General features: G+C 41.2%; 1 protein-coding gene across 4 annotated transcripts in view; it reads right to left on the reverse strand.

Moving 5' to 3' along the window:
* Positions 1–6122: 6122 nt before the first annotated feature.
* The window catches only part of CDK8 (cyclin dependent kinase 8), a 69179-nt gene continuing 57853 nt past the window's right edge, over positions 6123–17448 (reverse strand). For 3 of the 4 annotated variants that reach the window (XM_031504452.2, XM_021542020.3, XM_021542019.3), the window contains 6 exons: positions 17031–17100; positions 15923–15995; positions 13616–13713; positions 12180–12258; positions 11902–12060; positions 6123–7403 (listed from right to left, as the gene is read on the reverse strand). In XM_031504452.2, the coding sequence (XP_031360312.1) occupies positions 7278–7403; positions 11902–12060; positions 12180–12258; positions 13616–13713; positions 15923–15995; positions 17031–17100 (605 nt within the window). In that variant the 3' untranslated portion in view covers positions 6123–7277. The remainder of the gene's footprint in view (positions 7404–11901; positions 12061–12179; positions 12259–13615; positions 13714–15922; positions 15996–17030; positions 17101–17448) is intronic. The other variant, XM_031504453.2, reaches the window with a different exon arrangement.

Raw genomic sequence — 17448 nt, forward strand, 5'->3', positions numbered from 1 at the left:
CTAGCATTATTAAGAATCACACAAGCATCAGCAAAAGTGTATTTGTAACTTCATGGAGTATAAACTACCCTGTTTAAATACTACTGTTTAAGGTGCTGCTCTTCTACAATCCATTAATTAGGTTTCCAGCCAGTGAAAATGGTTTTCAATCTGGATGTTCAACCCGTTTCTCTGGAAATGCCTTTTATTAAGGAATAACCTGCAGATTCAATAACGATGATGGCATCTCTACATTCCAGTGTCCTCTGGGGAGGACACCAGGGTTTCTCTGCCCCATTTTGCAATATTCTGTAGAAAAATGGAGTGGAAACAAAAGCTGCACCCCTCCACCCCCCCTTCTGCTGCCTGTGGCCCTGCACCTGCACCCTTCAGGACCCCCCTCAAATGCACTGAACCCCAGGAGCAGCACTTGTGGCTGCAGCATGACTGGGCTTAGTGCACAGCGGGATCAGTCACTGCCCATGGGCACGTGTGTACAATGTGCTGGAACAAACCAGGGGGCAGCTCCCCTTTCATGGCCTTTTGTTCCAACTGCAGGTTTGTTATACCCACTTTGTCCTCCACATTCAGATTCCATTTGGCTTTTCCTCATTTCTTTGAGGTATGTGCATGTTGCTGGTTTATGGACACTACACAGTGCACCATAGGTTACTCCATCACAAACCTCTGGGATACCATTCCTTCTTGTTCCCAGTGAACTGGATTTCATACTTTTTATTCTCTACTTAAAAAACCAGACAAAAGTATGACAGACAAGCTTTCTTTATAATGTTTTATATTGATCCATTTTTCCTGCCTTCTTTCCTGGTAGAAATGAAAATCACTCTTAGAACTATCTAAGAAGAGCCATCCCACTCTGTAATATTTTAACCAAAATGATCCATCTCCTGTAAACAAGACCCAGCATGTGGTTCATTAGAGCAGTGGTTTGGCATCTGTGTCACCAACTTACCCCATGACTGTGCTTCACTGTTCACACACACTTGGGATGCTGCACTCATTGATGTTCTGTGGGCATGGGCACAGCAATAAATCCCCAGGGGGCTTGGAGACAGGATTGCAGATCTGGCAGACACTGGAAGCACTGTGAGGAACCAGGTGCTGTGTAAGGCAGCTGCAAGACATGAGCTGTCTCCTCCTACAGCCCATTAGATCTGCCTTCAAGAACCCACATGCTCTGCAGCTTTTCAGTCAGACAAAAGCAGGTGTCCCAGCACTGTCCCTTCTGAGAGTGGGTCCCCACATCTCACACCGATGTCCTGCTGAGCCCCAGGGCACCAGACCAGCCAGCCTGACTAACCCATCATTGCCCACAGCCACCACCTTCTCTCCTCCCCTCAGACCTGCACAGCACTGCCTGAGCCTCTCTCCTCCTCCTCCTGGGGAGCTGGAGAAGCGTGATTGCAAATAACAGCCTCACCTCTTCACCCATGGAGTGGGGGCTGGATGAAATCTGATCAAGCAGCTGCTTATCAGTCCTGGGCACTGTCTGCCCATCACTCAGGAGCCACAGGCTGCTCTGTGTCAGAAGTCCCTGCAGGGTTCTCCCAGCAAGGCTTCCAAAGACACTGAGGGTATTTTCAAACCAGCTGGTTTTGTCTGGTGTGCAAGTAAATTAGGCAGCTGTATTGCATACCTGTGTGGCTGATGGCAGTGGAATATATTTTAGGAGTTAATACAGGGATTTCCTGGGCTGGGACATTACACTCCTTACACCTTTTCTTGGTCTGAAAGCAAGGTCCCAGAGCAAAGCAGGTGCAGAGGACATCAGGAGCGCCCAAGCTGTGTATGAGCTGTCTGCATTGAGCTGAGCACACCTCAAAACAAAACCCCCTCCCACAGGGATCATTGCTGGCACCCAAATGCAGGATTTGACCCCAAAGAATCCTTCCCCAGTTTGCTGAGTATCTCCATATTCTGATCTACAGAAGCACATGGCTGCAGCAGGTGTGAAGAATGCCAAACAACATATCTTACTGTCTCCCCTGCTCAGGTAAGGGAACAAACTCACTAAGGTGGAGCTTGGCTAATGTAAGAACTTCACAGGTCCCTAATTATACTTGAGAAATACTATAAACAGAAACAGAATTCTGATTTTAAAAGGTGGTAAAAAAAAGCAGCTCTTAGCACACCTGGCCAGCATAAACCAATGTAGGACATGGTCAGATTTTGGCACAGTGGATCAGAGAAGTAATGAGATCCCATGAAAGACAGGTGCTCTTTACACCTCAGGGCAAGACAATAGCTCTGGGCCTTCTCAGTGTAACCATGGGCCTTCCATAAGCATCTGCTGAAGGGCTTTTCAACTCTGTCTCAGCATTCCTTTACGCACCATCCATACACAAATCCCTACTTCACCTCCCTCCCTCAGTCAGCCGCTGCATTCCCTATGTACCTAACGGGGCGGCAGAGGCGCCTGCTCTTCGCACGCCCTGGGTGACACTGCACAAATTCAAAGCTCCCACAAGCATGAAACAAAGGCTCCAAGGATATGGCAGCCTTCCCACATCCCCGGCTGAGCAAATGGAAACACTTCCCAAAAGCACATGCTGCAAAGGCTGTCCTTGGTGGTTCTGTGGGCTCAAGGCTATGTGCCAAGATGTGCTAAGCAGCTTGAACAGCAACCACTCCTGCACGAGCCCTTTCACCCTCTCCCCTGGCTCAGGGCACCTACGTAGGACCAGAAATGAGAAGGGATAGTTAAACTCAGGGATAACTAAACTCCTTGAGAGCCAAGGAAAGGCACCCTAATCCTGACAGGCTGAAAAGTACTTTTTAACATCTTGTGACACAGTAGCTCCCAGAGCAGTGATGGAGCTCATCCAGATTCCCATCCTGGGCTGGAGCTGGCTTGTAACACCCCCAATGGCTTCATTAACATCTGTGCCAGTGCCCAGTTCTCCAGCACAGGATCCCTGGACAGTCCTCTGGAGACAGCTCCTGCCATCACTGAAGCCAACCTCCAAGTAAAGGTTGCCTGAAGTCCTTGAGGAGAGGAACTTATCACAAGATACCTGGTAGAAACAGCAGCAGCTTTGTTTCTGTTTTGCTTTCAAAGGGTAAGCACCTTTTTCTCTCCCTATCCTACTGCTGTAGTACAGTTTGTACATCCCATCATTCAGCTGTCTAACAAATTATTTCACAGTGTTCTTTATCCATAGCTGTGACAAGCAAATTATACTGATTTAGGCTCATCTACCTTGGTCTCCAGGGATGCTGGATATTAAACTCTGAACTGGCGCCTGAAGCACTGTCACCACTCAGCATGAAGGAAGATGCTGGGATGGCTTCCCTACTCAACAAAAAAAGGCTGCTCTATTCAGGAGAGGAACTAAAATATGACGAAGGGAGCACCACATTACTCATTCCTTCTGCAGAAATGAGGCTCATCTTAGCCACAGCAACAGCATTTACTCCAAATGGCAGGTCTGCAACTTCACCACTGTCTCCAAGAAATACTCTACATCTTTCCTTCCTGATACACAGTAAGTCCTATGAGATCCTGCAGGCTCCATTACCCCACTTGGTGGCAGCCAAACTGCCTAACCATGCCCATAAAATAATCAACAGGCACCACACATGAAAGGGAGAGAGCACGGCTGGCCTTTCAGTGAAGCCAGGTTTGCCCAGACAGAATGAAGGATTCATAGAATATCCTCAGTTGGAAGGGACTCACAAGATCATCAAAGTCCAACTCCTGGCCCTGTACAGGACAACCCCAAAAATTACAGCATTGAGAGCATTACCTAAGTGCTTGAGCTCTGGCAGGCTTAGTGCCATGGCCAGTTCTCTGGAAAACCTGTTCCACTGTCCAGCAACTCTCTGGGTAAAGAACCTTTTCCTAATATCCAGCCTAAACCTCTCTTGAAAAAAAAAAAAAAAAAAAAAATTAAAAGAAAACCTGAACACTGGCCTACCCCTCAGCTGAGCATTGTTTGGGCACTGCCATGGGCAACTCGGCGAGTGCACTGAGTATTTTCCTATTTACATATATGCACAGAAAGAACAGGACAAAACCAGTCTGCTAGTTCTTCCTTCTAGGAAGGTGGGACTGCCCTCCCACCACTAATGCTGAAACCCTCTTCAAAAGGGATCAGTGCAAAAGTTATTTATTTTTTCTAAAAGCAGCTGGGTCTTTATTTGGTATGATAAATGCAGACCTGCCACAGGCCAGGCTTGCTGGGAGTGCTAAGGTTAAGGTGCAACTGCACATCTATCCTCACAATCAAGTTAAGCTTGCAGCCCATTTTCAACATAAGCCTACTCTAGCAAAACAATTTGTCCTTTAATCAAAGCAACAATGACAGGCTCCCAGACTCCAGCTATTTTAAATGCACTCAGATGGGTCCAGATAATTGTTGGTGAGTAAAGAAAAGCTTTGAAGTTCTTGAATCCAGCAACAAAAGCTGAGCCATGTGAGGAAAGAGGCATGGCTGGCAGGCTAGCTGCTGCTGCTGCCATCTCCTCATGGGAATTTGTAACTCTTCTATTAAATCCTTCTCAAAGGTGCTTTCTTCTTCTCCTCTCTCTGTAACCCTCATGTAAGAGCCCCTCAAGAGCCTAACAACAGGATTAATGTTTTTATATACAAGAAGGTAATTTAGAGCCTTGCCCTCTGTATTCCTAAAGCCAGTATTAAAACACTTATTTGATGTGGAAGATTCCTTAAAATTATCATGAATATGATGCAATTGACCTTATCTGCAATACAGAATCATATCCTGTCTTTTAAGTACCAAGGGTTATGCCAAGCATTGAAAAAGTTTTTCTTTCCAAAGTCCTAAAGAAAAAAAATCTCAAGTACCTCCTAACAAATGACCAGATGACTGAGACATAAGTACAAGCCCAATATTAAGATCTGACTTTCCTGTAGGATACGTTTGTTAATGTAATCTGCAACATATCTACTAAAAATGAGAAAACAAGTGAATGAAATTGAGAATAGCAGGCTATTCAAAACTAAATGCAGAATATAATTTAGTTTCATTAGAAATACTTGATAAGCTGCATCTTTAGCTCAAATACATTCTTAATAATAAAATTAAATTCAAGCATAAACTAATGTCAAGAGCACCTTTTGTCAACTGGATGCACTTCCTTTTGCAAAAATGAAATTCAAACAAGACTGCTATTTTTCAACTGTAGACATCACAATACAGTGGCATCAAATAAAGTCTGCTATTATATGAATAATATTATCTACTATGCATTAATATAAATATACATCAATAGGGAAAAAAATCTGGGCCAAGAGCACTTTAGCAAAAAAAAGTTACTCTTGGCACCATCTGAGTACTTGGGAACAGTCTGGATAATGCTGGATGGGCAAGCCTAAAGCCTATATATAAATTAAGAATAAAAACTGGAAGTGTTTTCACTTGAAAAGCAACCAAGAAGTTTAAGGCACTCCCACCTATACATTAATTTGTTCCATAAACAAAGGAAAGACAGATTTTGACACCTTTTATGTCAAAATTAAGAGGGCATCATACAGTATCATAGAAGCAGCATAAATTCTGCACTCAGATTTTCTTTAGTTTTAAGCTTCCTGAATACTTGAACCTGTAGTCCATCCAGTCAGGTGTCCAGTCCATCCAGTTTTATCTTCACTTCAAACATGGTTTGCCTTTCAGGCAGGCTAACGATTTGGTTTTTGTTTTGCCCCCCATCGGCATCTCGGTGCATTTGGATGAATCACACCAGTTGATCTTCATACTACATGAAGCGCCTGCAGAAAAATATCCTGCATGTATTGCATATATTTATGTCCATGGTATGGTATTACCTGCCAAAATAAGGATAAGCTACAGAAACCTCAGAAGAACTATCCACACAGGAATGCCTCTGGATTTTGTAGATGAAAAGGAACTGTCTGATCTAGGAAATGTCACTAGTAACAAACCCACTTTCAGAGTATCTCCAGCAACATGTACAGAACAAGAGTAATGCCTTTTTTCCTGATGTTTAAAAGAAACATTATCCTTCTCACCAGTTAATGGAAGCCTGCCTTGCAAGATAAATTCCTGTTGAATGCTGTTTCTCAGGACACAACCTGATATAGATGTATGGATGCGGGAGCAGGGGGTTTTCAATGACAAAAAGGAATACAGGCAAAGGTCATATGCAGATTTATGAAAAATAAATTTATTACATAACACCTTGCTTTAACAATGTTTGATTTTTTTTTTACTCAGAATACTTGTGTCATTCATGTAAAATAGTTTGATACAGTACATTGTATGTAAGTTTTTCCTCATAAATTCTAAGGCTCTCCTAACATCTTGTTCCTCTGCAGTAGGAATGGCACCCCTAAACAACGTGCGAACATTAAAAAAAATTTAACTGAACAAAATTTAAAATCCACTACACCAAGCTGGTTCTCAAAAATCATGACAAAATATCTGAATGGATGCCGCACCTTTTTAGGAAATATCACTCATGCTTTTTTAATCCCAAAGCATGCTCACAAATCATTAACACCAACAGGAAAAAAATAAAACACTGTCTATGACAATCATTTTAGTTTGTTTGCTGAACCAAACATGTTTATATCAATGACAACATACTTATTTTACTATCAAATAGCAGCTTTAATACCAGTCAAGTCATAGATTTCAAAACAAAAACAAAAACTTATGTTGGAAATAAATCTTTGGGACGCTTGTAATTGCTGGGAAAAAATGCAAACGCTTCCATGTTCTTAAAAAAATCTCATTGTAGCAATCATGTCGGTCATAAAACATTGATCTAGCTGGAAAATGAACCAACCCACAAAAGTCACTAAAAATAAATGTCCATCAAAACTGTCTGAGAGTTACGGTTAGTTTGCTTTTTTGCCGTGGTAACATATACTGTATGCTTCAAGTACCAGTTTAAAGATGTCATGTACTATTGGTCAGATGAAGTTGTTACATCAAGAGAATTCACCACATACGACAACAAAAATGCTTGCCCCTAGCACATTTCACAGCTTCACCTGCTACAGACTGTCACTGAAAAAAATGCATCGGTCAGTCTGAACCATGTCAAGTAAACTACAGAAGTAGCATATCCACAACACAAACCGTGCTAGCACTTTCTTTCCAAGTCTAACCCCAAAACCAGGTACAACGTGGGAGCCCCCCCTCGGCCCCGTGGCAGGGGGTGGCTCGTGGCGGTGGGACAGGTGGGAGGTGTGGTTGTACAGTACATTCTCTGGCCCAAGCCGGGCTCCTGGCACGCAGCTGCGGCCGGTCCTGCAGCATCAGCGACAGCGCATCGACGGCACCGGGTGCGGCTCAGTACCGGTGGGTCTGGTGCGAGTACTGCGGCGGCTGCTGGGAGGTAGCTGAGTATCCCATGCTGCTCTGTGGCTGCGATGTGCTTGGTCCGGGGTTGGGGTAGGCAGCATGGGGGTTGGAACGCTGCAGGGGGGAAGCACAGACACACAGCCCTTCGTAACACGGACAGAGCGACACTATTTCACCTACTGACTCGTTTCTTCAGAGGCACCCAGCATGCACAGTCTCAAAGCAGCTGCACTTCCAGGCTTTGTTTCACTAACTCTGGTTACAGCAGGTAAAAGACATCAGGAATACCAGATTAGAAAGTGACAGCTGCCAGCCTTCTGCTATCCACCCTAATGGGAATCTTCACCCATCACAGTCAAACCTCCAGCCAACTCTCCAGATGGCTACTGTGCACCTGCACACGACACTGGGCAACCACCACTCACAGCAGTTATCTTCCCCACTTGCTCCCTTCTCCTAGCAGGAAAGTAAGGCTGCGGTGGAGGTCCAGGTGAGGCATCTTACTGCTGATGAGCCACTGCCTTATTCTGGAGATTTTCACACGTAAGAGGACATACTTGCCACCCTTCTGTGTGACCTAGGAGTACAGGCTGAGTGCACTGTGACTGGGCTAAGGTGTCACCTATCAGCACCTATAAAAATGCTAAAAGGAGAGTTTAAAGACAACAGCGAAATGTTCCTCAGTAGAACCAGATATTTCAGGGAAAATGTCCTTAGGTTGTGGCTTGGAAATTTCAGATGGGACACAGAAGGAAGGACCAGTACAGCACTGGAAGAACCTGCCCATAGAGTCTGTGAGCTCTTTCTCACTATGAAGGTTTTTAAGACTCAGCTTAACAAATCTATGCTAATCTGAGTGAGTCAGAACTAGCAACAGCCCTGCTCCACGTGGGGTATTTGGCTAGATGGTTTCCAGAGGCCCCTTTCAACCAACTCCCACAATTATTTGAGTGGAGAAGCAAGAAGCTCTCAGCAAACCAGGAACTGCCTACTTCAATTTTAACCTAAAAGTTATTATTTACTGATCATGTGTTATAAAGGAAAGCAGGACTGCCTATGAGATTTGCAGAAGTATCTGACCACATAGTAACATTTAACATTTCATTAAACTAACACAAGTTCAGTACATTACTGCACTGGTTTACTTGCCCTCACAAACTTTGCAGCATTTAGAAACTGTGTAGCTTCTGAATACTTGATATCACAGGACATATGTTTTTTAGGAAAAGCTGCTTCTAGAAGAGGACTGAAAACTTTACTAAAAAGTAACTAATCCAGGACTAGGGCACTGCTACTGAGACCTGAATAGGAAAAAACTGTGGTGAACCAACACCCTAAGAAAGTAAAATATTAAGTCACAACATAAAATAAAAACCCCAAATTTTTCTTGTACAGCATTTAGAACAGAAGCTACACCCAGGAAGCTGAGATGATGGCAGAAATAAAAAAGGCATACTCTACTTGTTAACACACACTCACAGGACTGAGCTAATGTCTCTCTTAGAGAAAAGAGGGAGAAACAGCTGGACCAGCACTTAATGTCAGTGGGAACAGACCGGCACTGCTGATCCACACCATTAGCACAGTGACTGAACTTTGTGGACATTTGCCTTCAGCCTTGAGAAGAAGACTAAGTCACACATCAATAGAAGGGTCACAGGTCTGGGTCACCCTTCTCCATGTTACAAACAGAGGATGCACTTCAAGAAGTCTTGAATGGTGGTTTTGCCCATGTGTGGCTCCTGTATGTAGGAAACCATCACAAGTTTAACCATTTAAAACTGACCACTCATTTCAGTTCTAAAACACTCCTTGCATCCTGACTTCTAAAACAGATCTTAAGACAGAGGCAATGAAAAATCAGATTCCTTCATGACACCAGAACAACAAATGGCTTTTGTTTAAGAAAAAAACTAACTATCCAATCCTTTCTAAACACTATTAAGCACCCAAAGGGTTATCCCAAGCTCCAGCCTGAATTGCTCCAGCCTGCTTAATCACATTGCCTTTGGAAGTGTCACATTGCAGATTTAAACAAGGAGGCAAGCCTGTGTGCCATGTGTACTATTTTTATGCATGGCAGTAAAGGATATGAGGTCAATGTGCCCTGCAGAGTAATTTGACTTCTGAGTGAATGCAGAAACTGTCTTAGTGTTCCTTGCCCAGGAGATGGCAATCCTTCTTCACAAGCTTTATATGGGGAATTTGAGCAAATCAAATGAAGAACAAAGGAACAGGTGTTTGATTAAAACAGAGGGCTGTATTGTAATGTTTGTTTTCCCTCTCCTCAAGCTGCTGGATCAGAAGCAAAAAATTTGAGGAATTTTTTTCAGGGAGACCTGAAACCATCAGTTGGAAACTCTTAACTGCTTTTGTTCTAGTGCTGGCAAGTTCAGGTCTCCTCTCTTTGTCTTCCAGACACCTTAATCAGAATAAATCTACTGACTGCCTCTTTGCAAGGCTAGGGGGAAAAGGATATATTTTTTTGAAAACCAGAGAGACTGTCTCTCCTAGAGACAGCAGAAAGATTGGTCAGGAGCAGTCAAGTTACCAGTAAGAGCTCCTGAGACAGAAAAACAGCAGTTGTCATTATCTTAAGGGAAAAGTAGTCTTAAATTAATGTTTGTCAACAAGGGCTCTCCCCAGCTGTAATCCCAGGATGTATCTTGAGTACAAAAATTCTGATGAGCACAAATTGAGAACAAATCAATGCCAACTCCGGCCAAGCAATTTGAGTCCTCTGACTTGTCAGCCAGCAAACCTCAGCTCTGGCTCACAGAACTAGGAGCTGAAGTTTGTTCAAAATGCCACAAATGCAGCAGCAGAATGAGGTGAAGGGCATGTAAATAGGGCATGTAAATGGGGCTCCCTGACACAGTACACACAACCTCTGAATCAACCTCCTTAGATGTGTGACTCCACCCGACGGCAAGATTAAGAAAGTTACAGCTGCATTTGCCTTCTGCTCTGTGTGTGTGTTTTTCAGAAGTGGAAGAAAGAGACAATTAAAAGGCCAAAACAGCAATTGACTGCAGCTTGCCAGACTGAAAGGGATGAAACTCCTGTAAGAGTGCCTGTGATGGATAATCCTACTAAAAGATGACATTTATACTTAGAGGCACCCCACCCTGCAGAACTATAGTTAAGGCTCACCACCATCTCAAACAGCTCTAAACATGCATATTGTTCATGGAGAATGACTTGCAAACTGATGTGTTATTGATGTCCTGGGATAAACTGAACAAAGGCACTTGGGGACTATATGAAGGGTGTCACAAAAAAGCTCCTGAAAATGATCTTTCTATTTTTGTAGTACTTTCAAATTTTGGCCAATGCTGAGAGTACACAGACTTAGGTAAGTATGAAGGTAATGCCCCCAGGCAGCTTCTGAAGTTATCTGGTACTCTGAGGAACAAACTGTGAAACTCAATGTTTCAAAGCCTACTGGTGGTTCATGGAGAAGCTGTATCCAACTGAAAGGCAAGTTGACAGCAGCAGCTTTACTGACTCTGTTTTTTAACTCTCCCTATGTTTTGCTACAGACTGTAAGCCCAGCTAAGTGGATTTCCATTATCAGGCTCTCACATTTCGGTATCAACATTTAAATTAACTGAAAACATTGCCAGTAGTTTCCAGCTTCCCCCCAGGCCATCCAAGACTGTCTGGCCACCTGTACTGCACATTCCATGTGAACCAGTATGCAATGGTTAGTTCCTGCAGGCTAACATTTCCAGCAGCATGCCTCCTCTTGAAATCACCTATTCCCTGCTGTTCTCCAGCTGCTCCTGTGAATCATTTGAAGGCTTCCCTGCTCCTCTTTTGTAACTTCTAAGCTTGTATTAACTAAAGGTTCTGTCCTTAACCCTCTTCCTCCCCCATCTCCAGTAGTAGCCTTATCCAAACCCAAAAATTCAGGTATTATTTGTTGGTATGACAAAGATATTCCTATACTCCAGGCTATGATTTTTAAATGTTTGACCACAAGCTCAAATGCAGGAAGGCCAGAAGACATTTTTCATGTTTTCCTTTAAGTGCTTTTTCCCAATGCGCCTCCTCATCTTCCGCACTCATTGACTGCCACCACCTCACCTGTCCTCAGATCTGCAATATTTGGTTTACTCAACCTCGAATCTCCCTTGATCTTCAAAAAAGATCATGACAACATCATGCCAAGTCTTTGTCATCCAAAATACTGTTTCTGCATCCATTAAACCAACTAAAACACTTGTTCAGATTTTTATTTCACAGCTCTTTTACTACAACATCCTCTGCCACCTACCACTGCAGGTTTGTTCAAGCAAGAAATGGCATTTTTAGGTGATACAGAACACAGCGTAACAGGCTCCTGGTCCATAACCATTAGCATTCCCTAATATGAAGGTGATAATTAGTAACTCTAATAATGTCTGATCCTAATTTCTTTACTGCTAAAACAAAGAACATCAGGATATCAACAAATCATCAACTAAATGAATCTGTAAAAAAAAAAATCAAAATATTCCAAAAAGTAACAGTTAACACAGTGACATTTACAAAATTACTTTTATAGTTTGAAGAAACACTGGTCTAAACATGAAAAGCAAATACACAATATGTGAATAAAACAAAATACCTGATAGTCTGAGGTCATAATAAGTCCACCTGAGGTAGTGGTAGGAGGAACAACTCTCACTTTTTTCAGTGGGGGTCCCTGTGTGTGACTGTTGTCTTGGTTCCCTGGATGACCAGTTCCATTAGTATGGTTATTGCCCTGCTGCTGCTGCTGGTTCTTCTCAATTGTTTAAACACAAAGAAAAATTTCAACTCAAAAGCAGTACATGAGATAACACAAAATCAGGAAATAGTGTAAAAGCCAGTGAAACATGATTATACTGTTCTTCTAGTACTTACTTTGTCTCCTTTATCATCTGGTTCTTCTTCTGTTAAAAATTCTCGTTTTGGGTAAGGGATTTGACAACCTGCAAAAACACTGTCCCCCAAAAAAGTCTATTTATCACTGTATTAGAACAGAAGGGTTAGACCCGTAAGATTCACACTTTACCCGTGATAGTTTCAAGCTGCCTAAGCCTTTAATACCTGTAACTAAGGGAGACATTCTCCCTGTCTATCACCATATTCTAAACTTTATAGAAACATATCCACATTTGATTTTAATGTTCATTTGACTCTTACATACTAACTTAAGCTCCTAGCAATTTTTTTGTTGGTTAGAAAGGTATGTCACTTGTTAGGTGTCTACAAAGGCACAAAGAGCTATCTCACTGTAGCTATTATGTAATTCACAGTCTCAGGACTAACTAAAAATATTCCTTGAAACTTCACTGACTATTAAAAAACACCACCTGGAAAAAAGGTTTAAAAGTAACTAGCAATTTCACCTACAACTCATATCTCACAGTCCACATGGATGTGCTACTTCTAGTCCAAGCTAATATTTACCTGCCCTTTATTAGTAGAATGTATATAGAATAAAATCTCTGTACACCTGTTAGCAATACTCATTGTGTATTCACATTGAAACATCAACCTAAATTTGAGGAAAAAACCAAACACTATCCTAAAAGCAGTTTCTGCAACAGCCAATCATTCACATGACTTTAAATCACAGAGACAGCTCAGGAGATGCTATAAATAATCCAGAAGGCTTTAGTGAAATAATTTCATTTTTAATTAATTCCTTATAAGTATACATATTTTATAAATTCTTCCCCACATAAGGGTAGAGAGTCACAGTCAGGATGCAGTAATAGCTTTCCTAAAAGCGTGTACAGTCAGGGTCTCTGGCTAGCCTTTTGGAAGAAGGGCTTAATTTTTAATGAAATCATTCATTGTCCATATATTTTCTCCCTTTTGTAAATCTGCCTGTGCAAACAAAAAAGAGGAGTGTCTACAGAAAATGGATTTAAGTTGTTAAGGATGACAGCACCGAGACACACACTGAGACTTTCCCCACCCAGTGAATTTACAACAAAGGCTAAGACAAAAATGTAAACTAATTAGAGACTGTCATCTGGCATTCTGAGGCAGAGAAGCGGACCTGTGGGCACTTAGCAGTTGTCTACCAAGATCTGTAGCATGCATAATCAACCTGTCAGTGAGTAACAAGATTAGTGCCGCAACTAATAGGATCAAAGTTCCATAAAGCAAGAGATTAATAAAAATGCTACTTAATTTTAAAAACCACGAATGGCATTTTAGTGGTTATAGCTTTCTTCGGTTGTTAGGCAGTATTTAGCTCATATTCACAAACATACTTAGGGCAGAGAGAAAGCACAGTTCTAAAGCACCTCTGAATGCACTGATAGGTTAATAAACTGACCACTTACTCGGATGTGGGAAGAGGATCTTCCAAGAAGTAAGGATCCTGCATAGCCTGTTCTGAGGTAATTCTCTTTATTGGATCCATAGTGAGCAATTTCTGAAGCTGAAAAAAAAAGGAGAAGAAAGAAAAAAACATCTTTACATTACCAAAACCATTTATAGAAACTTCACTGTATTCCTGAAAGTTAAGATGATACAAATGTGTCTGAACTCAAAAACCTAACCCTAAATGGCATAACCACATTCTTCTCCCCTGTTAAAACAGTAATTTCATTTCCTATCAAAGGAAACCTATTTTCACTTGCAAAGTCCAGGACTTTCAGTTCCAGTCACAAGTGTTCTATCAAAACCATTCAAAAAGTTTCCACAATGTACCAGCACCTTTAATCACAAAATCATTTGACCTTTTGAGGTCAGTTAGTCCAGTCCTCTGCCATGGGCAGGGACACCTTTAACTAGACCAGGTTGCTCAGAGCCCTGTCCAGCCTGACCTTGAACACTACCAACGATGGGGCATTCTGAACTTTGTGCAATTTGTTCCAGTGCTTCCTCACTCTCTGAATAAAGAATTTCTTCCTAATATTCAATCTAAATCTACCTTCTTTCATTAGAAAGCCATTATGTCTTGTTCTATCAAAAGAATGCTCCTCTCCAGCTTTCTTGGACTTTCCAAGTACTGAAAGGTGCTATAAGGTCTTCTGGGAACCTTCTCCAGGCTGAACAAGCCCTGCTCTCACACAGCCTGTCTTCAGAGGAGGGGGTGCTCCAGACCTCTGATCACCTTAATGGCCCTCCCCTGGACATAGCAACCCAGATGAGGCCTTGTGAACTAGGAACACCAGAGCATAACTATTTTATTTAGCTCTAGCGCTGAGTTGCAGTGATGCATTCTTAAAACTACATGTTTCTTATTCAAGAAGTCTGGTGTACATGCATATACTTCTCTCCATCCACCCAAACAGCTGTGGAATACAGCTGTGCTGGACAAACAACATGAGATAACCTTCAGATGCCACACAAAAAAATAGTGAGTTTTCATGTTTCACCAGCAGTGTCCAAGGCAAAACTACAGCATGACATATTGTCCAAGACCTGAAAACAAATGCTTCACGTTTAACCTGTAGTGTTTTTTTTTTTAACAAGAAAATACCTTAGTAAATAGAATTAAATTTACATTTCCTATTCACACTTTCTGATAGGATTCATACATTCACCTTTTTAAAAAGATCCCCTGTCGTGATCTAAATCTGAACTGGTCATCTCCTTTCACTAGGAGAAATTCATAACTGCATGTGAGAATTCATAACTGCAATGCAAATTTCCATACTTCAAAAGCTGAGGCTGAGGAAGTACATTTCCCTCTTCAGCCTTCAGTTTTGACAGCATGGTTAAGAACTTGATAACTATGAATTACCACCATCAATCCAGTTTTATTTTTCACATCATCCACAGGAACTCACAGTAAGTTTTTTCAGCTCTCTGAGTCTACATTAAGTTTTTATAGAATAGCATATTGAACAAGCCAGTTCTTATTCTCTCTAAAAGCATTGCCAAGAGCCAGAAAAGGCAAAACATGACAAAGAACTGCCAACACACAGAAAAACACAAATAAAAAACACTACAAAATACTAGCATAATTTGTGGTGATTGGATTCTAGAGCTGTTCATCACATGATGAGTCTTGGTCGTGATCAGCCATACAAAAAGAAATGAAAATAACTGTGCAACCAGTATCCACCCAGGGGATCAAAACTTTGGTTCTGCTCCCTTGTACAGGTGCCACACAGAAGTGAACCTTCTAAATATTATTACAAATATTTTCTATTTTAAAAACTGCTTGATGTAAAGATCACCTTACTAAATGACACAATTTCATACATCATTATTTAATGGGACAATCATTACAGTTTATATGGACCAAAGTAACCACATGGAAGATCAAAAAAATCAGGTAGAAATTTTTAAAAGTAAAAATAAGCTATTGAAAGTATGTAAAGCAGCAAAATGATGAAGGATTGCAGCAACACTGCAAATGTAACTACAGGCTAACACAAGTATAACATGACTTAAAGAACAAAAACTTCAAAATTGCTTGATACTGAACCTAATCCAGTGAATGATACTCAGAATCATTTTATCAATGTAAGAAGATATTTCACCAATATGAGAAGATAAAGTGATTTTGCAATTTTCAGATTGCAGACTTAATTTATAAAGTTAGTTACAGTAGACTTGACACCAGGTCAACTGTTACTTGAAACAACTGTAGCATATATGAGGAATTTGACTTTTTTATGTCTGCAGGAACTTACCAAGTGGAATGCCTTACTATCTGGTTTAACTTTATGTTTTTCCATATATTTGATAAGGCTGCAGTTGGTATACCTAGAAAGGAAACAGAAGTGGTATTTCTAATATGCAAAACATTGATATTGCAAAGTTTTCCTGGTAGCCACAAAACATATTAATAAGAAAAGTTTAGTCTCCCTGCAGATCCAATAAGCTGGGAAAAATCACAACTATCAACACCAGAGATTGCTTAAAAATCAGAACTGCAGAAAGGCATGTTTCCCTCACATCCTTATAAAAGCATATCATACCCACACAAAAAGCACACTTTTAACCCACATGCAGACAGCAAACTATCAACTGGATTTAAACTGCCTGGTAGCAATTTTACTACTATACTGTTCGATTCTGTGTATTTCTCATGACAGTGAAGATATATAATCAGCTCATCTGAATGCTCTCCTGCAACCTACAGGCTGCTACAAGAACATTCACATGTTTACTTTTTCTAAAAGAGAAATTCAAAGAAAAGGTTTCTAAATGGCTGCAATAGCATGGCAAGTGCAAGAAATATAAGTAACTATACAGCCCCAAATACCTTACCACAGAAATCAGGCAACAGGGTGGCATTTTAAGCACAAGTATTAGCCTGTGGCAACATGACAGCAAAGCTGAAGGGTATTTTTTTCTTTTGTCATTGTAAACTACCCTAGACACCAAACCTAACAATTATTCACACTGTTTGCTGGAAATGGTATAAGGTTACCAGACCCCTTTTAAGCAGCTATTACAGAAAACCATTGCCAGTACCAGAGATTTGGGAACAGCTGTGCTTTGACACACTGTGCTTTGCAAACTTCAGAGCTGCACGGGGTCTAACTGGCATCACCTGTTTCACACCTGCCACCTTACCCTTTACAGCCTCTGGCTACTCTTCTGATCCACACCACCTCAACAGGCCAAGTTCACCATTATGAAACAACTTTATTTTTCATTTTTCACAATCCAAGTCATAACAATTTCATAGTCCTTGTTTGGCATCTACATAGAAAACAATTCAAACTGCAAAAAATTTAGTGTAGGAGAGAGATATAAAATATGCTTTATTAAGAAAGCTCAACCCAGACTTACGTGTTTCTCCGGAAATCTTTCATTAAGGTTGAATGTTCTGGCATCTTTTTTATGTCTTCCCAATCTTTATCTGCAAAGCAGTATTAATTATTTTTCCCCCTTTCTATCTGAGTAAAACAAAGCATTTCCAAGTATCTCCACAGCCTTGATTTTTTTTTTTTAATTCTGCTTCTTTAACCTTGCAGTTTCTTATGTCTTTGTACTCCCTATCTCCTATTCCTTCATCACCTCTTCACAATAAATCATACCAACACCTAAGAGGTTCCAGCTGTGTGCTGATTAACTCAAGAACTTGAAAAAAGGATGCCAGCTACAGTGGCCACAAAACAACGCTGAACAAAAACCCATCAGGCCTTGTGCTTGAACCCCTCAGGACTGTTACTTAATTTATTTAGACAAAGCTGTGATCTCAGGACAG

The sequence above is a fragment of the Lonchura striata genome, chromosome 2, assembly GCF_046129695.1.
Source record: "Lonchura striata isolate bLonStr1 chromosome 2, bLonStr1.mat, whole genome shotgun sequence".
NCBI lineage: Eukaryota > Metazoa > Chordata > Aves > Passeriformes > Estrildidae > Lonchura > Lonchura striata.